This window comes from Gobius niger (assembly GCF_951799975.1).
Source record: "Gobius niger genome assembly, chromosome: 3".
In the NCBI taxonomy this organism is placed as follows: Eukaryota; Metazoa; Chordata; class Actinopteri; order Gobiiformes; family Gobiidae; genus Gobius; species Gobius niger.
Window position 1 is genome coordinate 23,411,730 of NC_136854.1, and position 27,874 is coordinate 23,439,603.

The 27,874-nt window shown below is 42.2% G+C and overlaps 1 protein-coding gene across 4 annotated transcripts; it reads right to left on the reverse strand.

Annotated features, from left to right (window-relative positions):
* Positions 1-3,302: 3,302 nt before the first annotated feature.
* atf7ip (activating transcription factor 7 interacting protein) lies at positions 3,303-27,868 on the reverse strand. Of its 4 annotated transcripts, none has more exons than XM_079554436.1 (14): positions 27,295-27,868; positions 11,140-11,187; positions 10,054-10,543; positions 9,304-9,730; positions 9,043-9,200; positions 8,835-8,972; positions 8,646-8,717; positions 8,446-8,564; positions 7,196-7,269; positions 6,447-7,073; positions 6,177-6,278; positions 6,038-6,103; positions 5,874-5,953; positions 3,303-4,120 (listed from the first exon to the last, which is right to left on the reverse strand). In XM_079554436.1, the coding sequence occupies exons 3-14, from the start codon at positions 10,534-10,536 to the stop codon at positions 3,674-3,676; spliced, it is 2,793 nt and encodes a 930-aa protein (XP_079410562.1). In that variant the 5' UTR covers positions 10,537-10,543; positions 11,140-11,187; positions 27,295-27,868; the 3' UTR covers positions 3,303-3,673. The 4 variants fall into 4 exon arrangements, with proteins under 4 accessions (XP_079410562.1, XP_079410560.1, XP_079410561.1 ...); XM_079554434.1 differs by having other exon boundaries at positions 5,874-5,956; positions 27,295-27,867; XM_079554435.1 differs by having other exon boundaries at positions 7,196-7,272; positions 27,295-27,867.
* Positions 27,869-27,874: the final 6 nt, after the last annotated feature.

Consider the following 27,874-nt stretch of genomic DNA (forward strand, 5'->3'; position numbering starts at 1 on the left):
CTTAAACACACTTAATAACATCTTTAAGTCATTGAACACAGGCTTATCGTGCTGACCTCCACATATTATCGCTATCTATGGTTCAGGATCATGATAATATATCACTAAGCATCGTGGGATTTGCAGCAGGACTTTCCCATAATAAACTAATAGAGATTTTAAAAGGTAATACTGGTGTTATTGTTTACAATGAAGCATTGGGACAACATGTTTAAGGTTAGGACCAGGAGTTGAAACAATTATGGTTAAGGTTAGGCAAATGACCTGCATTTGGCTTGGAAAGGGTTAGGTTAGGTTAGGTTAGGTTAGGTTAGGTTAGGTTAGGTTAGGTTAGGTTAGGTTAGGTTAGGTTAGGGTTAGGTTAGGGTTAGGTTAGGGTTAGGGTTAGGGTAAGTTAGGGTTAGGTTAGGTTAGAGTTAGGTTAGGGTTAGGTTAAGTTAGGGTTAGGTTAGGTTAGAGTTAGGTTAGGGTTAGGTTAGGTTAGGTTAGGTTAGGTTAGGTTAGGGTTAGGGTAAGGGTAGATTAGGTTAGGTTAGGGTTAGGTTAGGTTAGGTATATTTAGCAAGATATAATGACGTGACAGTTTTATATCAAGTTTGTCTAACAACTAATAATTTATTTTATCTCTCAAACCAATAGTAAGTGCATGAAATGAACAAAAAACAACATGTTGAAGGCATCAGTGGTGCCCGTGGTCATTGGGGCACTCGGGGCAGTGACCCCAAACTGGAGGAGTGCAGCAAAGTTACTGCGCAGAACCCTCAGGACCCGAGCCTCTGGTAGGGTTCTGCCTTCACCCTCCAGGCCTTCTCCAGCTCTTCTCTGAGCACCTGGTATTTCTCTAGTTTCTCATGTTCATTTTTCCTGATGTTGAAATCGCTTGGTTAAGCTTTCCTCTGCTCTTTGTCCACCACCACAATGTCCGGTTGGTTCGCCGTTACCATTCTGTCCGTCTGTATCTGGAAGTCCCACAGGATCTTGGCTCGGTCATTCTCTACCACCTTTGGAGGTGTTTCCCACTTTGACCTTGGGGTTTCCAGCCCATACTCTGCACAGATGTTCCTGTACACTATACCAGCCACTTGGTTATGGATCTCCATGTAAGCTTTCCCTGCCAGCATCTTACACCCTGCAGTTATGTGCTGCATTGTCTCAGGGGCCTCTGCACAGTCTACACCAGGGGTCTTGTCTGGTGTGATAAACATGGATAGTGGGGGTTATTGTTGGATTTGGTGGTGTTTGGAGTTGTGGTGAGCCATAAGGGGAAGCAGTGAGGAGAACAGTGGTATTTTCTATGGGGAAACAAAGGAGAACAAATTACCAAAGTAAATGACAGTAAAATATATCTAATGAAACCAAAGATGAGTGAGGATAGAAGAATAAGGACCAAGACCAACATACAATTGGGCAAAAAAGCATTGGTCAGTTCCCCGTAGACTTCCTATTGGATTTTGGCTAAAAACTTTTTTGCCCCACTGTGAATGATAAATGGGTAAAATAAACTCCAATTTCACACAGCTTTATGTGGAAGATTGGGAGGCTCCACCATGCATGCTAGCTTCAGGAGAACAATAGGTGTGTTTAAGATCCAGGCGCCTTGCTCTCGTGGGACCATCAGGCCGTGTGTGTCTATCGCTGTATGCAGCCGCCTGCAGCCGCCTGCAGCCGCCTGCAGCCGCCTGCAGCCGCCTGCAGCCGCCTGCAGCCGCCTGCAGCCGCCTGCAGCCGCCTGCAGCCGCCTGCAGCCGCCTGCAGCCGCCTGCAGCCGCCTGCAGCACCTGAGACCAACCAAGTCAAGACAAGGAAAAGGGAGGAGCCAAAGGAGTAGAGAAGGGGGGATTTTTTTCATAACATATATATTGGAGAGTCAATAATAATTGCATCCTGTGTAAAAAAAAAAAAAAAAAAAGAATAAAATAAGTAAATGTAATTTCGTAAGAACATAGGCCTCCTCCCTCTAGCGCGGTGACTGAAGAAAAGGGGAGCCTGTGTGCCTGTCCATTGTGGAGATTGTCTATTTTACTATCTCACAGAAGTAAAAGTGACCTTAAAGGAGCTATACCTGATTTTACTTCTAGAAATAGAATGAAAATGATTTTATCGTTCTTTAGTATATTGTAAACTCAAATCCGGGAAAACGGCATGCATCAAATGATAGAACATTACTATCAATTTCATGGCTATTTTTGCAGCATTTTTGTGAACGTGACCCTGAAAGTTGTGAAATTTGCCTATAAACATGTTCCTGAAAATAATTTGGATGCTTCAAATAAGATAAGATAAGATGGTACTTTATTGATCTCACAGATGGAGAAATTGCATTCGATGAGAGAGCATCCGGCAGCAGCACCCATTCAGTGCGCACCACTCTTTTTTTTTCTTTGGTGAAAGATGGTTGTGTCGCGGCCGCCATCTTCACTGTTTTGGTCACAGGAGGAGCACTGGTTGATGGGAAATCCGTAGACGATGACCACGGCGGTGGAGCTCTTGCGCTTGGCCACGATGTTCTTGGCCACACAGGTGTAGTTGGCCGTGTCGGACAGACGCGCCTGCTTGATGATCAGGTTGTGGTCCACGGTGATGTAGAAGTTCCTGTCCTCGGCCGGGTCGATGATCTCGTTGTCCTTCAGCCACTCCACCCGCATGACCTTGGAGGATGGAGAAACTGTAGCTGCCTAAATACATTTCCTAAATACATTAGGAAAGTTACAAATGAGTTTGGAACATAGCTAACATTTTAATTTAGTGGCTTCCCCTTTCATTGTTTGCAATCAAAAAATCAGGTATAGGGCCTTTAACATAGTCACTGAACTGAGGGGTCTGAGAGTCCTCCCCTAGGAAAGGTTTAAAAAGAAAAGATTCGAGATTCCGAGATTCATCCTGATCATTGTGCACATTTAATCTCCAACTACAGGAAACATCTGGATGAACTTATTGCAGCGTGCCAAGTGGAAAAGCTTGGTCGCTTCTTACTTTACCTCTGGCCACTAAGAGTAGAGGTTATATGCTAATGCCATCTGTGCTCGATTTACGTGGCCAAGGGCAAAGACCGGACAGCTACGCATCAACTCGTCTAAGCTAAGGTAAAAACATATCTCAGTATGCAAAAACGGTGGCCTATTCCTTTAATGCGCAGCTGCCAGATCTTCATTAAGATCTGGACAATGCCATAACATTTTAATAGGCTAAAAGCTTTCACATTGTATTATTAAAATCCATAGTTCATTTTTACTCAACCTCTATATACAAAATAATTCACAAACTATATTCAAATTAGAGAGTGAAAACATAATAATCCAAAATTTAAATAAAACCTTTTTATTATGTTTGTCAAAGTCTGGTTGCCAGACAAAACTTACAAAAATCAGTTTCTACAACACATTAATACAATTCTGTGCAATTGTGTACAAGAGCCAATCCTGTCACTTTTTGTCAAGAAAAACACTTAGACATTTGAATCAAAGCAACAGGAGTCACAACATAAATATAGGGCCTGCAGGGTGAAGTATATACGTCACACGATGTCATGACATTCACTGGAAAATCCAAATGACACTTTCATTATCAGGTCGGTCAATAATCCAGTTTCATTTATATACATATGTAGCAGGTGCAGGTGCAGGATTCAAAAAGTAACTGGAATGAATGGTTACAGCCTTCCAAAATAACTGGCTCAACTCGAGGCCGAACTGATTACATTTGTACACTGTGGTTCACAGAAAGCACCAAATCGTCCATAAATGTCTTTGGCTCGAACAGCAAAGTGGTAAGTAGAGCCAGACTGAAACTGCGTAAGTGTACAGGCCATTGGGAGTGGAAGGGCCTTGACCTCCCCAATCTTTTTCCAGTGCTGCTGAGCAGGATTGCTGGAATTGTCCTGATGGAAGGCATAGAGGTGGTAGCTGTCCACAGCTGCACAGGTCAGGTCCGTTTCTGCTACACACCAAGAAAGGACAATACCAGTCTGACTTGGCACAAGTTTCAGCTGTGGTTGTTGAGGGGGCGAGGTCTTCTCGGCTTCTGGAGGTAAACGAAGTGGTGGCGGGTTAGAAGGAAGAGGAGGAAGTGCCACACTGGAGCCCCGAGTTGGAGTACTCGTTGTATTACGAGATTTCGGATCCTAAAACCAAGGCACAAAATTTGATTAGATTAGATTTGATATAGATAAGATTTGTTTATGAAAAATATGATACTACTAATAGGTGAACCTTTACTTCAACACTGTGAGACTTCAGTAAGCATAACAACTTAAAGGAGATGTATGCAAAATTGAGTTTTAAACCATGTTGTAATGTTCCATCGCCAAAAACAGACCCTGAGTTGTATTAATTCACACTGTTTTGAGTAATCCTGTTCACTGTAGTTGTTGGGAAACATAAAACTGTCCTCCACATTGCTAAAGCCCATAATCCAACATTGGATCAGTTCTGAGCTCATTGTGTATTCACTGCAGCACCACAGAGTTGATAACTATGTTGTTGGATGAAAGAGAAAGTTTATTTTTACCAATTCCTTACCACAGCTCCCTGTAGAGAGGAGCTCCAGGCCAATTTCTCACCAGCCATGGCCTGTGTGTTTTAGAGCCACTATCTAATCCTTATATAGACAATATTTAAATTAGCAGCGGGACGATATTTGGGGATTTTACAATATTGGCTACTGGCCGATCTAGCGCCGATAAAAGCTGATATATCCGGGACCGAAAGTCCCAGATTTTTGTATGGGAAAGAGTGACCTCAGGGCTTTAAAATAAGTCCCCAAAACTTCCTAGGCCTCAGGGAAACAGAGAAACATGGCAGTGAAAATTGGTTAACAAGTTTGACTAAAGTCTAAACTCTAAGTGAATATGGACATGCTGGATGCCATTTTGAAGAGAATTTAATCTCCACCCAAAATATCGCGGCTAGCAACAGTATGCTAATGCTAAAGGCAACTAATCAAAGCTGGGACAGAAACAGCTGGGAATCACCTTAAGCAATATCATAAAATCGGCCATTGCTGGAGCGGCCAAGTATTTAAGTTTTTACCGGATCACAGACCACAAAAATATCGGTCAAAAATATCGGCCGAGCATATCGATATTGGCCAATAATAATCCAAAATAATCGCCATCGGCCTTAGAAGAACCCTTATCGGTCGACCTCTAATTTAAATTCATAATGCGCAAAATATCAATGCTCAGGACTTTATAAAGTCTGTCTTCTAAAGGCCTATTCATATTACATAAGAAGTAAGAACTGAGATGCACAAACAAATCATTCTGTGGTTCACGTCAAACAAAGGTACTTATGAATCAAATGACTCAACCGTTAACTCCCGCCTAAGCTAGCCTCGCGTTAAAGTGTAAATAAAGTGGAGTATTGGGAAAAATAGATATAATTGAATCCCAAAATCCGAAAATTACACCAGATTACACTGAAATCACCATGTTTTTTTAATTTAATTTTTTATTTTTTTTAAATATTATTATACAAAAAATATGAATGGATTTAATTATGTGTGCAAGCTACTATTGTAATATTTTCTTTAGTTTAAACAGTGGTTTGCATTAGACTGACTCAATGAATCAAACGACTCAAAACACCCGATTCACTTTGGTGAGTAATTCATTTTAACTCGAGTCAGTAAAATGAATCGAACTTCACATCATTACAATAATTATTTACTATTAAAATCTCTTGTGCTCTCTTCTCATTTTGCAATCTTAATGACTTCTACTTTAACACTGAGGCGATAATTACCCTTTTCGCATGCCACAACACACTCTACTTTAACACTGCAAATGCCCATAATATTTTTATCTTTTATGTTGCAATCTCTTACTGACATGTTTGTTTGTGTTTGGTGCATACAGTTCAGTTCCAGATCCTTACCAGTAGAGGGCGTTGCTGGGTCAATAGTTGAGCGCTGCTGGTAGAGCTTGGATTTGTCTGAGGGGATGATCTCGCTGCACCTGCTGTAATATTGAAAGAAATATTGTATGTTTTCATAAACAGTAGGATGTTATATTTTAGAACTAAAAGATTTAATGACTTACTAGCAATATTTGTTTGTGTTCTTGTAGTGCTGGGTGGTGTAACTGTGGCGCTCTTTACTCCTGTGACTGTATAAACAAGAAATATATCATTAGATGCATATTAATGCGTCTCCTGTATCAAATATTACAATATACTGACCTAGAACATCATCATCTTCCTCAGTAAGATCAATGACTGAGCCCTTTGGTCGAGCTGAAGGAGCTGCTACTTTAGATGGCGTACTTCCTGTGGCTTGGTTATCTAGAGGGAAAGGATATAAAAATGAAGAATAAATAAAATAAATATTACATAGTACATACATACATACACACACATACACACTTACGGATTATAAAGAAAAACAGGAAAAAATAATTTAGACACAAAAAAGAAAAAGCCAACATAAGCATGTCTCCAACAGTTACGCACCTGTTTTGGTGGTCAGTGATGTTCCCTGGGGCGGTCCCGGGGCAGTAGATCCTGTTGCTGCTGGCACAGAGGTCACAGGCGATGAAGTAGAAGACAGAGCTCCAGCCACAGACACAGACTGTGTTGGTGCTCTGACTGTGGCCACAGAAACCCCTGCATTGGGTGTGGTTATTGCTCCTGCGCCGCCTTGATACACTGCCCGAGCAAGAGAGATTTGTGATGTGGGCACCTGAGCAGCAGAACCTTGCAGGGTGGGGACTGTAGCAGCAGTCAAAGTATTGGGGACCACTGAAGAGGATGTGGGCGCAGACTTCAGAATAAATGTAGTGGGTGCAGTCGTCTTTGCTTTGTTCAAAGAAGTGGCAGCATTCAAAGAGGAAACAGGAATGTTGACCAGTGTTCCTGTCTGACCATTTGTCATGGACAAAGGCAGCTGGATGAGCAACGGCTGGCCTGTCCCCATCATGGCGTTCTTCAACACCAGGGTGCTTGTAGGACTTGTTGTGCTGCTCGCAGTAAAGGTAGAGACAGCATTAGAGGTTGAGGCAATCAGCTGGAGGATGGGGGTCTGAGAAACTAAAGCTGTGGTTGTAGAAACCGGAGCAGAGATTGCAGGAGTTGTAGTAGCTGAAATAAAAGGGAAGGTTAGATTGGCTAAAATTAACAACAAGGTATATTGGAGAAATATGGTACTGTTAGAAAGTGTTTGGAAAGTGATAAGACTCCATGTAACCAGAGTTGCTTCTTACCAGGTGTTGGAATGCTGGTTGATGCAACAGCAACTGTTGTTATCTGCTTCACCTCCACAGAGGGTCGAGCTGGCCTGCTTTAAAGAGAGAAAATGTGTTTTTTGTTTTCTTATCTCTTTATTTATATACAAACATTGCCTGGCCTGCCAAACTAAATGCTTTTCCATAGATATTTCAAAGACATATAGTCTGGGAGCAAGCATGATCTCAACGATTTCCCAGTGGGCGTGATTGACAGACGGCATCAACCAATAGAGCAACGCTAGATACGTCGCAGTAACAAGCGGCAGGAAGCCTTTCCAAAAATGTCATTTTTTTACGAGGAACGCTTCAAACGTTTCTTGCTCTGGTTTTAGGGATTTAATATTTACCAAATTATTTTAAACAGACGAAAGAGCAGAAGAAAACAGTGTATCGGTTGCCGCGCCGCCATCTTTAATGTTTTGGAAGAGTGCGTGGTGGTGACAGGTGACGGCTTAAGTCTCTCGGTGCGTGATTGGACTGATGTGGGTCAAATCGTGAAATGATTGGCTGCGAGCAGCCGCCCGGACGGTTCTTCTTTTGAACAAAAAGGAGGAGTGTCTGGCAGGCCAGGCAAATACAAACAGTGAAAAGACAATATTCAGACAATCAGTCATTGGTTTACAGTTAACAGTCAACAACTTCTTCTTGAGAGTGGAGACAATCAGGTACAGAAATGTATATTCAAATGACTATTGAAAAACCCTTCATCAATCTTATATTAAAAGGCATATGTTATGCTTAACTCTTTATGTGGTTGTGTTTGAGTTTATGTTTTAGTTTAAGCAAACGCGTCTTCCACTGAAGAGGTCAAAATGCTATGTTCTACATGTTGATGTCAAGCAGTCCAGAAAATGTTTCCACACTTGAACTGATTTCAGCATTCAAATACCAATACAAAGCATGTCTTCAAAAAATAAATAAATAACAACCGACAGCCTGCTCATACTCCTACAGCGCCTCATCACAAAATCAGAGCCCGGGGTGGAGTCTACGCCAGGTTTTGGGATGTTTATGAACTGTTTTTCCCCTTTGTAAATCATATTTTGCAGGTGAAGTAAAAAGTGCTGCTGGACCAGAACCGGGAATGTCTTGTTGTGGAGCTACCTTTAGCTTCATTCTAACATTATGCACAGAGTCAATTCTTTTCACCCCTCTGTGTCCCCTGAACCTCCAGGTGCACCTGATTGTTTTTCAATGATTGAATGATCCTATTTCAGCATTCTTACCTTTGAGCTTGTGGACTGCTTGAAACAGTTTTAGCAGCAGGTGCCGCAGGAGCCAAGGGTGCTGGGGTAGTGTTTGGAGTCGCAGCAGAAACAGCGATGGCGGCAGCAGCAGACAGTGCCTGCTTCAAAGAAAACAAGATAAGATGATCAAGATGATCATGGACCACACTAAAAAGGACAAAAAAACTCCAAGTTCTCACCTCTTGCTTCTTTTTATTTTCAGAAGCCTGGTTGGCCTCTCCAAATTTTTTAGACAGTCGAGATATTTTGGCCTTTTGAGAGAACACAACATTTTAAGCAAAACATGATAAACTTCATCAGAATCAAAATAGATTTTTTGCCATTGTCAGTGAACATGTTCACAAACTACTGACAACACTTTAACTTACTTGTAGTGCATTAATAGCGGTTTGATGTTTATTTGAACAGTCTACTTTATCAACCCGGTTCTTTAACTCTTGAAAGGTTCTGTCAAAAACAGCCATCTCCAACACTCTTAGTTTTTCTTCTACTAGTTTTTGCACAATCTGTGGGAGAAAAATAGTTATTATAGACAGCCTAGATTTGGACTGAGGCAAAGGAGAATTGCTTACAAACCTTATCAAGTGTTTTTCCAGTAATTTTGAACTCCAGTTTTGCTTCAAACTCCTCACTCTCAATCTTAGGCCTTTTGGTTTCTCTACTTATACCGGGTCCACTGGGCTCAAAGCCATCAGACAGAGTGCGTTTTAGTCCAGATGAGCTTTCCTCTTGAACTTTAAAGAAAGAAAAAAATCTGAGTCAAACCAGATTCATCAAAGTAAAACTAAACCAAATTCAATTATCAGAGGGGAAACTTCAACCCAAATGATCGTCTACCTGTATTTGAAGGTGGTGTTGAGGATGGGCGGGATTGTTTGATTTCGTGTTTTTCACTTTTGATCTCTGTCTTCAGATCAATATCCATCTTCTCTTTGAGAAGTTTCTTTTTAATTTCAACCAGTGGGTTTGTCTCTTTTGCCATTTTCTCAATTTTAACCTCTTTTTCAGTATCTGTAGCAGCAGCAGCACTGCAGGCAGGTGGAGAGGAATCTGAAACATCTCTAGAAGATTGTGGAGAAGGTGGTTTTGGATCAGTCTGTTGGTCTGTTTTGGTCTCTCCTGCAGCAGAATCCACTTGTTTTGAAGAGTCCGTTTCTGTTTCCATCGGTTCAGAGGAATCGTCTTGCATCAGAGGAGGAAGCAAACCCTCCGAATCCTCAACAGAATCCACCTCCGCCTGATCCTCTTTTGCCTCATTTTGCACCTATAACATAAACCAACCAATTCACTTTTGATTACAAAAGCACATTGTACATTTATGTTCCCAGATATGAGGTAATCATCTTCAAATAACTAAGACCTGTTTGCAGTTTTTTAGTTAAGTTTATTTACCTAGAGATAAAGAAAAATAAATTAAACTGACAATAACAATCTCGTGCAGATGAAAACAGGGATGCTGTTGATTGCTAGCAGCACACCAAAGAAACCAAAAGTGGTCACAAAATTAAAGTATTTGGTCAGTCTGATGATGATTTGTTCAATTATGTGAATCAGTGTGAGGATAAAAACACAAACTAGAAGACTTACCGCCTGGCTTTCACTGACTGGCTCGCTGCTGTTTTCCTGTGTCGTCTTAGCTTCCTTTGCTGTGGCTGCATCCAGACGAGGAGACGAGGAATCTGCCTCCTCATTACCCTCCAGCTTTTTCAGTTCAGAGTTCAGAGAATGGAATGGAGACACTGGAGAGAGTGGCTGTTCTTCCTTTGCATCTGGACTTTGTGAAGAACCAGGTGATGGAGACAGATTGAGGGACAGCGCAGGAGCTGGAGAAGCAGCCGCTGGAGTGGAACTTGGAGAGTTTGAGTCCGAGTCACCCTGGTCTTTGTCTCCAAGCTTTTGTCCATCTTCTTTATGTGTGCCATTCATGAGAGGTTGTGGAGAGTTGGGCAAACCCGAAGATGACGTCAATAAAGTGCTGTGGAGAGTCTCGAGTTGCTGTCGATCACTGATTTTCATGGTTTTTCGAGCACGGAAAATTTTTTTCTTCTCCTCATTCAAAACCACTTCCATCGCTCCCCTGTGACAAAGATATTTTGCAGTTTTAAAAAAAGAGCAAAGTAAGCCGGGATAAAACCATATGATGAATTGCCATAAACCGTGCAAAGGCCTGATGGTGCTAGTCAGGCCTTTGCACGGTATGTGGCTCAAATTTTCCTGTCAGTAGATGGCACTGCAGAGCCCAATGCAATTATTCTTTCGAGAACGTTCGTTACAAGAATCAGAAAACCAGTCTGAAAATGCTTTAAGTAAATGTATTCAACACAAATACAATGCTAGCTTACTGAGGAGCCGATTCTAATAACTTTGCACAGCATGAAAAGGTTGTATACTGCATTTCCTGTTTAGGATGATGACGAGAATGTCATTGAGATTAGAGTAGTCACATCCCAGCCCTCCTCCCATCCCCCCACTCTGCTATTGGTTCAATTTCAGCATATCACAAATCTCATATAATGACCCTGTTGGCAACAGTAAAACAGCCTCTGAAAAACTTGTTTTTTTACACAGTGCAGGTTTGTACATTTTAACAACAATTCAACAATTCATTGTTTAGACCATGTAAAAACTATTAACACAGACTAAGATCTAAAATACACGCGTGCTGTAACTCACCTTCAGGTCGAAGGAGTTGTGAACATGGATTTGTGAGATTTCTTCAACCTAAAAGAAACAAAGACTATTTTTAGTCATATTGATACATTAAACACAATACAAATACAGCATAAACAAATTATTTATGCACATCTGTATTTATTCAAAATTTTGATGATTCAGGCATTTATTAACATGATCGAGTTGAAATTTGTATAACATATTGCATGAGGCATACACATACACATACACCAAACAAATACTCAACAATGCTTTTGGTTACGCAAGAGCACCATTTATTTAAGATACATATGGTTGTTTGCAAAAAAAGCAAATGAACACTATGGTATTAATATTTAACCTTAAGCACACTGTATGCTAAAAGCTAAATTTTTACCCCAACAACATTGCACACACTACACAGAGCCGTTGCTCTCCTCTACAACCTCTTTTACTGCGCCTCGATTCAGCGCAGTAGCTCAAGATGGCCGCTGCTCTGCTGTGTTTTCAGACTCGATTGACGATGCTGACAGAACACTGGGGAATAAGTGACTTAACAGCTGCACCATCAAGTTCTGTTGTAGAACTGTCATATCATAATAGCTTTAGCAAAGTCGCCATCATCAACAAGCAAGGCAATTTCAAAAACCTCAACCTTCGTTGAAAAGTTTGTGAACTGGGTCTTCTTTGCACACTGTATGTCCTGTGAGGGCTTTAAGGCCAGGTGTAACAACAATAGGTGGGGCTTTCCTAGGACTAGTCCCTCCATAATATTTACCACTATGCCCCATAAACAGTAAATCATGACAGAAAATCTCATAGTGCCTCAAAAACAAACATGAAAAAAAATGTGCCCGATAACTTGTAGCACTATACTAGTGATACGTGGGGAGTGTGTTGATCAAATGAGAACAGAGAGGGTTTGGAGAGTAACTCTAGCTAGCGTCGTAATGACAGAAAAAACAAAAAAAGCAAAAACAACAAAACACGCACACACACACACACACACACAGATGGGTTGTTACATAGCAACACCCCTCCCCCCGCTTTAGCACAAAATGGAGCGCACAGTATGGAAACCTACTGCCAACAAGGACTAAACCATTTACACATGAAGGGGGTGTTTTTTTTTTCTACCCCCCAAAAATTCTAAGTTGTGTTAAAAAAAAAATGCTTTCACACATTGCATTAGACAGTTTTCAGATAGAGAATAAGAAAACTAAATCGTTATCTGAATAATATGTTAAAAAATCAATGGTGGATTGCTTGTTTTAGCTGATCACAGAATTGCTTATGTTGTTTTAATGAACAGTAAAATTTTTTGCTGCAAAGAACCTGGCTAAGAAAGCTTTGTACAGAGAAATGACGCTAAGGACGAATGAGCGCTAAATAGCGTGCCTGACTAGAACCCCCTCCCTTTCTTTCTAGAGGCTGCCCCTCTGCTTTGCACACACACGAGCTCTCGCGCTCTCTCTGGAACAGCCCCTGAAGACTGAGACGACACGGTTCTCACAATTTGAGAGGCATAGACACAAAAATATAAGTTGTGTCCTTTATAAATACATTAACTGATATGAAAAAACTGAAACAAAGAAGATCTTTGCATTTCACTCCATTCCAAGCTTCATAGTGTTTTTGTTTTTTATCTATCAACAGGATTTGTACTATTTTCATGCATTTAACATGTACAGTTTTCTTTATTAGCAACACAACCTTGCTAGCGAAATACAACAAAAAGATTGGCACACAGCCAGACAATGAAGACGCCCTCCTCCAAAGTCCCGCCTACTCCTCTATTGCTCTCCCTCGGGTGAAACCATTCTATTGCAGGGGCAGGGTTTTTTTCAAAACTGATGAATAAAAAGTTATTTTTTTCAAATCTAATTGATCGAACTGAAATACTTTTATGTAACATAAACTTGTGTAGATGTGTGTCTAAAAAACTTCTCAATATAAGATTCATTAAGGTTTCTCATTTACATTAAATGAAAGTTAAAAATGTGACATAAAAACAAGTCAATATAACAATGATAAGATTGTAAATGTGGATATAACAACGAAAGGTGTAAAAAACGTGTTGTGAACTTTCTCTGCCCATCCCCCACTGTCGGAAAAACAAAAAATGGCCACCAATGCTGCTCTCGCAGCAGCATGCCGAGCACAGGCATCAGAAGACTGTTTTCAGGCTCCGCCCACTAAAAAGAAAAATATGTCCTTTACTACGTAGAAAAACTAGAACCAAAACTCAAACATGAAAACGTGTTTTTTCCATTTTGCCTTTTATCCAATGATGCAAACTAGGTACAGTGGCTATAGTATAACCAGAACAAACACCTGGTGTTCTGGTTCAATTGTGAAGAATTGTGAAGAAGTATTGTATCAAAAGAAAAGTCAATTCCATTTATTAATAAAGAAAAACAATGCCAGTTAAAGAAATCCATTCCTACATCACAACAGACTCTGCGCAGTGTTCCCCTCCCCCACACCACATACACTCTGCTCGCAAAGCTTCACTGAAACTCAAAATGGCCACTAGGTCTGCTTGTACGCTTTCACTAAGAACTTCAGCTATTTACCATAGCACATTCTACACTTTTTTACAAAGCATTAATTATAACTCTTTTTTTTACTCTTTAACTACTGCAGAAAGGCATCTGCATCTCTTTGAAGTTCACACATAAAGCATATAAACAGCTGCGTGTCCACAAATATATTGTGTTCATACATTTACAGAATTGTGTATTTGTAAAGAATACTTTATATGGTCTGAATTTAAGAGATAAAGAAGCAAGTCATTCATAACGTTGCATGTTCAATACCCATCCCCCAATTTACTGCTGCAGAAACACAAAATGGCCACCAGTGCTCCTGTGAGCAGCATGTTGAGAACAGGCTTCAGCTCAGCCTATTCAACGCAGGCTCCGCCTACTAAAGGCAAAACAGGCCCAAGCCCTAGGAAAGGCTAAGTCTAAACTTAGGACTGGTAAATCAAAAAGAAAAGGCTCACGGTTGGACTAGATTTAATATTTTTTTAATGTTCATTAAAGCCTAATATTTAATTCTTAATAACCCAATAGTTGAAAGGGCACATTATGATAATTTGAAATGAATACAATAATATTTAATAGTATGAACTTTTTATGGTCTTAATGAAAGGATACAAAGATCAACTGTCAGGAAAGCGTGAAGACTGCATTCCAGAGTGCACAGCGTTCCCCTCCCCCACTCTATATTACTGTGCTCTCATCGAGCTCCACTGTAACACAAAATGGCCACTAGGTCTGCTGTGCATATCACTGTATCAATCATCTGCTCAGCATCGCATGTTCTACCGCTTTGTGGAACAGAAACATTCAGTTTCAACTTTTCTCAAATCGCTTTTCTCACATTAACTGGACATCAGATTGTGGAAGGTTAGGCAAGACAAGTTTTTTTTTTGCGTACATTTCGTACACAAAGGTAATCAAAGTTCTTTAGAGAGAAAGTACAGCGTGTTAAAATAAAAGGAATAAGTGCCAATAATATACAAATAACTTTTATATTGCATTCACACTTTTCCAGACTTGTGTATTTGTAGAGCATAGCTCAGATGGTCAAAAGATTAGAGATTTAAAGCAGTTAACCTACAACTTTACATGTTCTATACCCATCCCCCACTTTACTGTTGCAGAAACAAAAATGGCCACCAGTGCTCCTGTGAGCAGCATGTTGAGAACAGGCATCAGCATATTATTCCCAGGCTCCGCCCACTAAAGGCAACAACAAGCCCTAGGAAGAACAAACATAGAACTAACAATTACACACACACAAAAAAACACACAAAAAAGCACACACAAAACCCCCAACTCACAGCAGGATATAATTTACAATATTATTTGTTTTTCTACAAAACACAATGCTGTACCTGGATGGGTAATTTTGTGACATTCCTATATGAAAGACAGTGAATAAGATTCAAAAAAAATTCTGGTGATCAATAATGAAAGGATACCAAGATAAACAGTTTGAGAAGCGCAAAGGCTGCATTCCTACAACACTGCGCACTCGGCGCAGTGTTCCCCTCCCCCACTCCACATTCACTGTGCTCTCATCGAGATCCACTGATTCTCAAAATGGCTACTGCGTCTGCTAGGCGCAGACACTAGGGGTGCCACTTTTATAATCAGAAAATATGGGACACTTTTTGCGATACCACGCATTCAGCCACATTGACAGTCAAGCTATGGTTGAACATAGCTCAATAATGTCATCCATAAGTCATCAGTTCTAAAATACAATGTTACCTAATAAACTAAAATCTGTTACAGCCAGGCTTGTAAGGTTAAATGCATGCTTATTGCAAATTCTGCACAAATCAGGTCATTTCCAGTATTTGTGGCCAGTAGTTTTAAAATAGATTCACCCAGCTTTACTGTGCTTTAGAGAGCATATCCATGTGAATATGAGGGCAATTGTCATCAAATAAAACAGCATTGAAGATTTTTAACCACAGGACATATTCATTATGTGAATTACATACATACTGCGTCAGTGCACTTGTTTATGCCCTGAATTTTTGTAATCATAAATGCAACTAGCTAAGCAGTCGGTAGAAAATACCAAACATTCATCTATTCAAAACAGGACCTGCAAGCCAAATATGGCCAAATATGGCTTGCAATCCAATACAATCCACAGAACTTTCACCGACCTAAAATAATAAATAATACGTATGTACAAAAATTGTGACACTTTAGAAAACTAATTCAGCAAATGTATGTCTTATTATCAACTTTAACGTTTTATGATGCAATAAAAATGAATAGTGGGTGTAGATACAAAGTGACATTTTCACACTTCTAAGATGTATATGTAGATGTAGAAGTATAATGTTACATAGGGTATACCCATCCCCCACTGCTGTTGCTGAAACACAAAATGGCCACCAGTGCTCCAGTGAGCCGAATGCTGAGAGAGGCTTAAGTCTGTGTGTCACAGGCTCCACCTACTACCCCCACCCCCCTTTTTCTGAGCATTTTTTAAATTTTATTTTAAACAAATTTCAATAACAATGTAGTATTTTTCTGTGGATCTAAAGGGCAAAATACAGATACATTGCTCAGAAAGAGGAAACACAGCATAGTTTCCCATCCCCCATTCCTCATAGACCCTGCATCTGGCTCTACTAATACTCAAAATGGCCACTACCAGGTCTGCTAAAGCTATGCCGTGGATGTTATAAACCAAGAGAGTAATGTTTAGGAACAATATATTCTCAAAGACGATCTGATAATTTGAATAAACATGTTTATGTTCTAAATGACTGCATAATTTAAAAAGAAATTCAATAATCTGCAATTGCAGTAAGCCTAGATTCAAGGGCACCAGAGTGTGACTATTTGTATAGTCTGGGGGAAAAAAATCTGTGCGAGTAACTGGAAAAAGTGCTGCAGTGTATCAGTTTGGTTTATGCCCAAAGTGCGAGTCTCTAAGCGCTCCTGCTTGCCAGTCTTGCTCACAGGCGCAGAGAAAAGAGGAGGTGGTGCTTGGGTCAGCTGCACTGGACCGATTCCCTCGCATCGCTCAACCAATGTTGACTTATTTTTCTACACAACTAAATTTTGACTTTACGCTTAAAAATGTTCAGTGTTAATCCATAAATATTACCCTGGCGAGCCAGCAACACTAACTTTGTGTTTGTTCCAACACTGGTGCACCTGGGTCCCTGGTCGCAGCCAATACAAAAAAAAACGTAACGGACTTTGGGTGTCCGATGTGTGTAATCATATTAATAGTGAGAGAAAAAGTATACTACCCGTCAGTGCACTAGCTCCTGAGCTATGTGCTGTGGAGAAAGTCACTTTTTTTTACTACCGTAAATCACTCTCTTGGCTGAATATGTCCAAGATGGGCGCTGGCTAACGGTTATCCAGCAGCACTTGAAGCTTTGACTAGAGTTTGGACTAGTGTTGATGGCGTAGTTGAACGAGTCTATGTCCAGGCACAGTTCTTTCACATGAAAATACTAGTCCTATCGATGCCAATGTCTACGTGAGGCACATAAATCCCCATTTCTCCTCAGTAAAGAGATCACTCAGTGTTAAAGGCCTTGTTCACACAACAGAGCATGCACTGAGCAGGACCATCACAGGCACACGAGTGATTTGGACCAGCCCGGGAGGTGCCAAAGCAACTAAATGACTTGCAAGTGGGTTGGTAAAATCCAGTCAGAGATGATCCAACACATGCAATGAGGCACAAGCCTAGTCCCTATCCAACTGGAACAAGCCTCAAGCACCGCTCAGACTCAGGTGCTCAGGACCCGCTCAGCCAGTAAGAAAATCCATAGGGTCGGCATTTGGATCCGGATCCTCCTTCCTTTTCCAGCTGCGATATTTGGCCCCAGTTAATCCAGTCCAAAAAGCTGGCTTCCCCTCTTTAAGTCGGTGGGGAGTCCTTGCCTCAAGTGGAGGAGTTCAAGTATCTCAGGGTCTTGTTCACGAGTGAGAGGCGGATGGAGCGTGAGATCAATAGATAAGATCGGTGCAGCGTCAGCAGTGACGCAGTCGCTGTATCACACTGTTGTGTTGCTGAGTCGGGGGGCAAAGCCCACCCACACCTATGGTCATGAGATTTGGGTAATGACCGTAAGAACAAGATCGCGGATACAAGCGGCCACCCTTCGCAGGGTGGCTGGGCGCACCCTTCAAGATCAGGTACGGAGCTCGGTTACCCGGAGGAGCTCGGAGTAGAGTCGCTGCTCCTTCACGTCGAAAGGAGCCAGCTGAGGTGGCTAGGGCATCTGTTTCAGATGCATCCTGGTCGCCTCCTGTGGGAAGTGTTCCAGGCATGTTCTAGTGGGACAAGGCCTTGTGGAAGGCCCAGGGCACGCTGGTGGGTCTATGTCTGCGAGCTGGCCTGGTGTTGCCTCGGGGTCCCCCCAGAACAGCTGCAGGAGGTGTGCATGGATCGGGAAGTCTGGGCATCTTTGCTGAGACTGCTGCCTCCGCGACCCGGCCCCGGATAAAGCAGAACAAAATGGATGGATAGTCCAGCGATTTCTTGGAGCCTTCTAGTTTTGTTGAGAAACACTCAGTGTACCTGACCCAGGTAACACAAAAGTTCTCCGTCCGTTCCTTGATGCAGATCTTTTGTTGATTATATTGAATAATAGCTGAGACATAAGGCACTTTTGCACCACAGCAACCTTTTGCAGGTCTTGTTGCCCTTTCAGTAACAGCCCCCCCTTTGATCGACAATCGACAACAATGTTCTCCTGCAGAGGTTAGATATAGATAGAAAAGCATCAGTCACTCTGATCATCTTTCCTCCATGGATTCAGAACAGTAGAGCTGATGCTCTGTATACGTCATTCATCGCTGCTTTGGCGACTGGTTCATTAGCATTGTGACTGCTAAAAATGTATGCTGCAAGAAAGCACTTAACACAAACGCACGCACAACGTTTGGCTATCTGTCCGATAAAAGCCTATTGCCAAATCAGCGTACAGTAGCAGAGAAGTGAGATTGGTACACAGGCCGCTCCTGTGAAGTGGCCAGGGACAGAGAGGCAGCAGCCACCGCTTCAGACTGAACCCTGCGGAGGCACTGGACAGTGGACAGTTCTCAGATACGCAAATTTGACAAATAAAAATTATTGAATTGGTCAGAAATTGTCATTTTGGTTGCGGGAAAGTTACAGAATTAAGTAGTAGTTGCAAGGAAATTTCAGCTTATTAGTATAGTTGCACGAAAGGGACTCAAAGGACTGAATGCCTTTAGCCTTATTCGTGTGGTTGAGTTTTGGACAAAGCATTACACAAGGAGCAGCAGTGATGGCAAAGGAAACAACGCCCGCCGTGGCCGTGTTCATTCATCAGGTGAACGCAGCACAGTGGCACTGACATATGTTGTAATTACTGCCTATTTCTCACTTTTTTTATCATGATGAATGCAGCCACTCCAATGACAGCTGCTTGTATCCGTACGTGTGCTCATACATGAGCAACCGTGCCGCGCTTGCGCCCACTCCCCAAGCGAGCTGGACCTGAGCACGGTTTGATTGTGCCCACACTTCACAGACAAACCACACTGAAGGGCATTTCCACATGTTTGTTTGTATACTTTATTGTCCCCGTACGGGACAATAAACCCATCCTTCGATGCCGCTGGGGCAACCCGTAAGGAGCAGTGGTCGACGGCCATGTCGCGCCCGGGGACCCATCTCCATGATGTGGAGCCAGGCTGATGGTCAGAATCACCTGGCTGATTCACCTATTGATTGCACATGTTTTTAGTGGTAGGGGAAACCGGAGTACCCGGAAGAAACCTACACAGACACGGGGAGAACATGCAAACTCCAAACAGAAAGGCCCCGTCCTGGTGGGAATTGAACCCGGGACCCTCTAGCTGTAAACGGAGGCGCTAACCGCTGCGCTACCGTGCCGCCGTGCCGCACGGTTTGCATGTGAGTGCACCCTTATGGTACGTTCAGACCGTATGCTTTTCAAGCGCCAAAATCATGCCTAAAGCCCCTAGTTAGACACTTGTGAGGCAACTTCTGTTATACAAAACCATTGATTGATTGTGCTTGTCACCAAACGACAAGACACTCTGAACGCATGTCAGCTCAAAGTGTGTTCTGAAGCAAGCTTGGAAGGAGCTCTTGACTGAAAAATAACTACTGTTTTGGGGCTAACTAGACCATCTTTGCTAACTGCCATGTCCTATGGATGGTGGCAAGTGGTTAGTCAAGGTTAGCCCAGTTAGCATGTTACAATCACCTACAGCTTATTGTTGATGAAAATTGTGCAATAAACCACAAATGCGTCAAGCCCGGCTCAGTGTGTGATCATCTTAAAGGCTGCTTTATATAGGTGCTGGCTTTATTGATGTTATTAGTGCATAATACTTGTTGTCACAGGATTGATCCGAGCTAGCAGCTGGTTAGCAGCTAACTCCGGAGGCTAACTGATCGGCTACGGCCAGTTGTTGATGAAACGTGTGCAATAAACTTCAAAATCAACATGCCCAGCTCAGTGTGTAATCATTGTCTACGGTGGCTTTATGTATGGTGGCTGTATTGACTTAATTAGTCCACTTCAAATTAATGTGGCCAAAACCGAGGAACTTGTTTTAACATCTTGCTCCAATCACTACACACCTTTACATTTATGTGTCACTCAACAGTCAGAGTGTGGAGATAGTGAGCTCTTTCCAGTACCTTTGCACAATCTTAGAAGCCCAGATCAACTTCCAAAGCGATGCTGAGACGGTGTTCAAAAAGTGCTCTCAGCGACTGTACAGTAAAATCGGGGTCAGTCCACAAATTTTAGAATCTGTGTACAAATCAATTGTTGAGTGTTCTGACACTCCACCTCACTGCATGGTACAATCACCTTAACTGCAGAACAAAGAAAAAACTGAACACGGTGGTTTCACTGGGCTCTAAGACTGTGGGGAGACCTCAGAGTGAGCTGTACAACAAGGAGAAGACACTGACTAAAGCTCAAGCTATTGCCTCTGACTCCACTCATCCTCGCAACCCTCAGTTTGAGCTTCTGAACTCTAGGAGGTGAGTTCCACTGGCTAAAAAGGCTGTGTTTAAGAACTATTTTGTCCCCTACTGTGGGAATTCTGAATTCTACTGGGCATGTTTGTTTTGTCCCTGGTCTTATGCTTTTATGTGTCAATGAGCCTGGGCGAGCATGGAAACAGATGCTGTGGCCAAACTGAAAACTCCAGCTAACTCAGCAGCAAAAACAAGATCTACACTTCTAGCGTCACAGTACAACATCCCCTCACAACAACACACAATAATCTATAAGGAGACGCAAGAAATTGTAATGTTTGAAGAATGTCAGAAGCAGACAACGTGCGCATGTTTGTTCAGAAGCATGGCCTTCAAAGGCGGAGTGAAGTGCTAACAACTTAATATGTACATAAACAAATACGAAACAACGCATTTATTAGCAAAAGAGACGATCAAACTTACAGTTCACTGTTGGAAGACCAGCTAATCCACCGCTGCAGCCTCAAAACAAATCCACATGGTCCAAATAGCAATTGTTAGTTTTCCTCTCTAAACTCTTCATCCCCGTGCGCGCGTCCTGTTCCTCTGGCAGGTCCATGCGTCTTTTTGTTTTGCCCTTTAGAAGAGTTAGCTCAACTTTGTAGCAACTTTGTTTACACGTACGTAAAATCACCAGGTCCTCTCCTGTAGCTGCCGTGTGTGGCCATGCTCCTGTGCTTTCTGTTTGTTTGGGTCAAGCATCCTTGGGATTGACCTGACAGCCGCTGCAGAATTATGCAGTCCATATTTTTTGTCCAGAATCCGACAGGACTGGCCAATTCTCGCACCACGCGATTATCGTGATCGACCTTTATTATACTCTCGACTAGAATAAAATTAGATTAATTGCCCAGCCCTAGGTTATAGTGAGAATTGTGTTTACTTCCGGACCTCCCAACCTTTTTTGACTCAAGATCTACTTTTCAAGTAGCCAGCCTCCCAAGATCTACCAGTTCAGCATCAACATCGATAATTGTGACAGTTGTCTTATTGTCACACAACCACTTAGCCTTAGCCAGACAAAACATCTTAAGTAAGTAAATATCTTAATGCGGAAATTTTGGCCATGGTCCCCAGACTGCTGTGCAGTTCAAAATGATTCAAGACCACACAGCAGCATGGGTATTCCCAGGCTAACAACCACTAGACATCACATCACAAACCCTTCCTCTCTCAAACACACGCAGACAAACTCTTCTCATAGTTGCCAGTTTGCAGAGTTTGCTGTATAGCACAAATACACACACCAATCTGCATGATGGGCAATAGCCATAACTGTCCTTAATATGAACCAGAACAGAAAAATAAACTAGATACATTAAATTCACACATTCCTGTTCATTTTACAGCAATAGAGGATTTGGCGAATATGAAAAGGAGTTGTTTTTAAGTAGTTGCATCATCAGTAAAACAGAGCTGTGCGTATCTTCTGTCTTCGCTGTCCACAGTAGCATCTCTGACTCCACACAAGACTGAAAAAACACTCCCCCGAACGTGTTGCTCTGTGGAGGAGATGACGCTCAGTTTATTGCACTCCATGAATTGAGCTTCGGCTCCCGGTTCAGAAACGGGACTCCTAAGTACATGTGGAAAGCGAGCACCTCATCGCAAGAGAAAAGAAGCGCAGAAGAAGTGTACCCGCAGGTTTCTTGTCAGATATAACCCAAATAAGGTCCAGAAGCAGAAAAATGAGACTGATGGACAGAGGGCAGAAGGAGCACGGAACAGGTGCTATGCATTGAAATCAGGCCCGGTGTTGTGTGTGAGACGCAGCCCCTGCAGGGGCGCTGGATGCCACTACTATGCACAAGTAGTCACAGTGGCGCGCTGATTTTGCTTGATTTCACGTTAGTATTGCAATCGTGAAATCCTGTCCTCTCCATACACCCCTCGCGGTTGACTTGGAATCAGTCTGCCGGTTTACCAGTAGACCGTGATCAACTGGTTGAGCACCCCTGCTCTTGCTCTTCCACGGTCTTTGGCCCTGTCTGCGGAGGGACTCCAGTCAGCCCTGGGTCTACCTGCCTGTTCATCCATTGGAGTGGATTTCTCCTTCTGTGGTTCTACCCAAGGTTTCTCTTTTCTCCCACTGGGGGGAGAGGTAGGAGAGTCCAAGAATGTTTTAACATTTGTTTTAATGTTTGTGCAGCCTTGTGAGGCAACTCCTGTTGTGATATTGGGCTATACAAAACAATTAATTAATTGATTGATTGATTGCTTTAGAGATGGAGAGAACTGGGGAACTGGGCTGATTGTCAGCTGAACTGTTTCAGCTCCCGCTCTGGAGGATCAGGTTCTGCGCACTATTACAGAGTACACGTTAAAACCATCGACTGTTGCAAGGCAAGACCAGACCAGACCAGTCAGAAACCATCCCCTATGTCAAAGAGGGGGAGAGAGTAAGAAATGTACCAGACTGAAAGATTGGTCAACTGGTGGACTCATTAAAGCAGGTTCTTTCTAATGGAACTCGCAGTACCATGGGAGGAGTGAATGGAGGAGAAGAGAAACAAATACGAGGATCTGAAATCCAACAGCAAAAGCAGAGGCTAGAGAGCCAAGTGGAGGTTGGATGCTGTGTTTTTTGAGTGCCTGGCGGGGCACAAAAAATTAAGTCCCATCGCTACCACCATCGATGCCGCGAAGAGGGCGTCCAGATGGTTGCTACCACCCCGTGTCCTCGCACTGTTGTTTAGTGCCAACACAAGCAGAGAGAACCTTGGGCTTCCCATGACTGAAGCTGCGCTGGGGGCTCTCTGGGACTGTCAAAAAATCGCCATTTGTGAATCCCATTGTTGTCCTGTTGTCCCAGTCATCAGGACAATGTCAAAACATCTTCATTGGCACAACGTGATGCCCTATTGTTTCATAAACGGACCAAGCTTCCCAAATAATGATGGAGCATTGTGGTTAAGTGAAACACTAAACCATTCCAGTAATGTCTTAAGCCATTCGAACCATCCAGGTTCAACTGATTTCTCACCAGAAAAGATTTACTTTTTTGCTCGACACTTTTCCATTTTGGCACCTGTTTCAAAGTTCCTGAAGGCATGTTGGTTGCGTATGGAGCCATGGCATTGGAAGATGCAATTGGTTCTTGGTGTCAAAAGACCTATTCAAGTTTGTTCTTGTTCCTGAGGCAATAAGACGAGAACAGCGTTTGTTTGGGCTCTGACATTTCACACTTCAAAAGACGTCTTGCTGCCAAACTTAATTTTTTTCGGGGTGTGGTGGGCACAGGTGTCTGTGCTTTTGCGATGAACCAAGGATCGGTATCACTGGGACCAGAGCTGTTCTGGACTGGACCCTGCTGTTTCACTACGCGCAAATGTTCGATGTTGCTGTATAGCTCAATGTCAATGAGTAAACACACTCGTCATCTGGTCTGTTCTCTTCAGAACCTTGTTCAGGCCTCTGTTGTCTCAGAGTTATGTGGACAGTGTCAGGTGCCTGTTTACTCCTCCCACTGTCCTCAGCTGTGAACAGAGATGTGATGTGCTCTGTTCTACATGATACAACTATTTAAAACGACACCTATTTTCAGTCTTGACTTATTCTCTGCAGACACTTAAAACTGCAGTAAAATGGACGGCATGGTGGTAGCGCTTTTGCCTCACAGCAAGAAAGTTTCCACCTGGGTGGAGCCTTTTTGTGTGGAGTTTGCATGTTCTCCCTGTGTCTCGTAGGTTTCCTCCATGTACTGCAGTTTCCCCACTAAAAATATGCTCTATAGGTCCCCCTCTGGGACCTCAGTGGGACTTTCCTGGTTAAATAAAGGTCAAATAAAATAAAATATACCAAAAAAAGGTTGATTTTGATGCAAACAATTTAAGAAACATTTTTTTTCTCATAGTAGGATATATTTTGTTGAATGTCACGTTTTATGGGGTAAACGTAATTATTAGCATATTTCACTTTTTTATTTGTGCTCTTGAATTTTGATCACCACTACAAATATGTACACAATGGCTGTGCCAAAGCACACGCGCATCAGGCACATGTGCGACGGACACAATGTGATGAAAATAATGCAACAGCAAGAAGCATGGCACAGGCCACAGCTTCTCACTAACCTGAGGAGAGCAGGTTCTCGCAGAGCCAGAGCCAGTTTGACAGAAAGAGTTATCTATGTGGCAAAAGTAAAGCCTCAGGATAGTTTCTGCTTCTCGTTTTCCAGATAAGTCCGTAAGCGATTTCAAAGGTGTCCTCAGTAGCAAAACATCAAGCGGCATTTCTCTATTGTAAAGTTGCGGTCACGTGTCACGCTTCTGTTTGAGTTACAGCCACCTGCGGGTACAGGTTGGGTCAGCAAATTGAGACTCACTTTTTTGGGTTGGGTGGGTGAGGTTTGATTTTGATCGGGTCGAGGAGGGTCAGAAAAAAAGCTTATCTGCGCATCACTAGCCCATAATCCAAAGAATTGCCGCGAAATCCTGGAGGAACTGAACAATACAATGGTGCAAAGTAGGGATGCACCGATACCACTTTTTCTAAAACCAGTACGAGTACTTGGATTTAAGGACTCGCCGATACCGAATACCGATACGAGTATAAGGCATTTTCTTCAACATTCTTACTTTTTTCACAGCAGATTGGTTTGTAATTAGTAAATTTACTCATGTACATTTCCTTAAGTAAAGTAGGCGACACATTTAAGAGCAGTTATATTAGAATTGTGCTGATGCCATTTATTTATTTTTATTTTCATTCAATATAATTTTTTATTTTTATTGCACTGTCCATCATAGATAGAAAAGTCCATGTCCAAAAGCTCCTCAATGCCTGTATTCATTTATGTATTTTTATTTAACAATAGTCTTTACTTCAGCTTCGTGTAGATTTTCTTGTGTGTTTTGTAGCAACTTAGCGAGTAGCTACAGCGTTTTCATTGTTCTGCTGCAGCTCATTTTGGCTCAATATGGACATGCTGTATGTCTTTAATTTGGATTTTCGGAGGATTTTTTAGTCGCTGGGTTAGTTTTTCAGATGAATAAACCCCTGGGCATAAAACAGCGTCAGAATGGCCAAAACTGCTAGACGCGAGTTAGCAACGTTAGCCTGTATGTTGAAAACACTGCAGACGCTGCAGCACTAACAACATTAAGCTCTGGTTAAATCCAGCGCAGTCTGTAATAAAGTCAGCTCTATGTGGAATATAGTATTTGCACTAAACAATTCTCCAGTTTGTTGCTATCTTCTCTCCTCAGCTGAGAGGTGCGCCTCGTAGGTGCGCTCACCGCACATCAAATGGTATCGGTTTCTGGTATCGGGACCTCATGAATGAGTACGAGTATGAGTACAAGCATGTGGTATCGGCCCGATACCCGATACTGGTATCGGTGCATCCCTAGTGCAGAGAGGTGAATTTAATGCAAAAAAAGCTTTGCTAAACTGCAAAGCTTATTTATTGTAGCTTGATTACAGCCAACAAATACAGCAAAAAAACAACACCCATACAACACATCACATGAATATAAGACAACTGGGAATTGATGGTAAGTGAGTGAGATTATCCCATGTATCCCTTTTTAATATGTGGGAGGAGCCTGAAGTAAAAGATATTGAATTACAACAGAGGTCTGATTTGAGAACAGTGGGGGTGGGGTGTAACAAACAAGACTTGTGATCTGCGAAAGGTTAATTCAGGCTAACATTAGTCACTTATGTTAAAACATGTTTTGATAGTTTGTATAAGCCTAGGGAGTGGGACTCGACAGAAAAGGTAAACTACAAACTATAAAATCCCAATGTTAGGCCAGACCCACATGTCATCTGGGTGGAGGATGGAAAATTACTGGTCTGTTCCACTTTAACCCAATAGAGGGAGCTGTAGTCTTATTACCATTGAACTAGACATTAAATACTAGTTGAAACTTCAGTTAATTTTCTTCTGGATACTTAACCTGTATCCCACCTGACATGTGGGCACCTTCATGCGTTTCATTAGATATTTGCCTTGTAACTATGGAAACGTTTTGTAACTGACGACAGTTCAACGGCTACAAGGCAAAAGTCACTTCCTTTTCTTGCGTCCCATGGAGTATGAATAGGCCTCTTACAAAATAACGAGTTGTTAAGAATTGAAGACATTTTATCTCATCAAAAAGACTTCATCTCCTTTAATGAATAACTTGGTTTAATTTGACTGACGGATCGATTAGATTTTTTTCCTTTTTCATAATGAAAATACACTTCGCTGATTCATGAACGTAGACATATCTTTAATACAAACTCAACTCTAACAATAGAAAAAGCTTTCCTCCAGTTTCATTTAAGAAACAAAAATCTCCCATTGTCTCCAAACTGTCAATCCTGTTCCTGCCAAAGAAATGGCTGTAAACTTGACAATTATAAAGTCCCATGACGATTATTTAGATCGACCAAAGTAGGGATTGCGATTTCGATTAATTGCCCTGCCCTAGCAACTTCAGCATCTAAGTGTCAGTTAATGGCAGTGTAGTAACTACCAAATCATGAATCAAGTTTTTGATAAAAAATGATGACATGTGCCCTCTTCTTGTTAGGCTGTGTTGGTATTTTTTGCTTAGCACATGTTCTGCTTCAGAATTGAAGGTTGTAGTCGCATGCTAGCTGCAGAACCATGCTAGCTGCAGTACCAGTACTCACCGCTTATGTGCAAGTCGAGGTTTCCCGCGATGTCGGTCTCACTTCGTGACGTTCAGCTGATCAAGCCACTGTTTTAACTTTTTTCAATTTTATCCTGTGCAATTGCAGTGATCATAAAGTGCAAGCGGATTGTCCATCAATTACTTTTAAATTTATCATTCAACTAAAGCCGAGCAGATGTACCGACGTCTGTTGTAGCGAAATCGTTGTTAGAACCGTTCTCCTCTGCCGCTCACTTTAAGCTCCTCCTCCTCCTCGTCCTCCCCACACTGTGACTGCAGGACGTCGGCGCCGGTCGGGTCGGGGGAAGTTGGCCGGTCGTTGTGCTCTGAACGCTAGACTTCTTTGGTCTTTCTGCCGTATCTGGCGATGTCTTAGGTACCGCGGCCAAGGTATGTATAATCAGATGTGCATAGCCCCGGTGCACCTGACAGAGCAGATGCACCCCCGTTTGACACAAACACAGTGCAGAGCTTCGCGAAGAGGGCTAGCTCCTGAAGCTGTGTCGGTTTCAGAAAAGGACAACACGGTGCTCAACAGTACCGCGGGAACAGGAGAGGTGGAGTTTGTGTAAACCCGA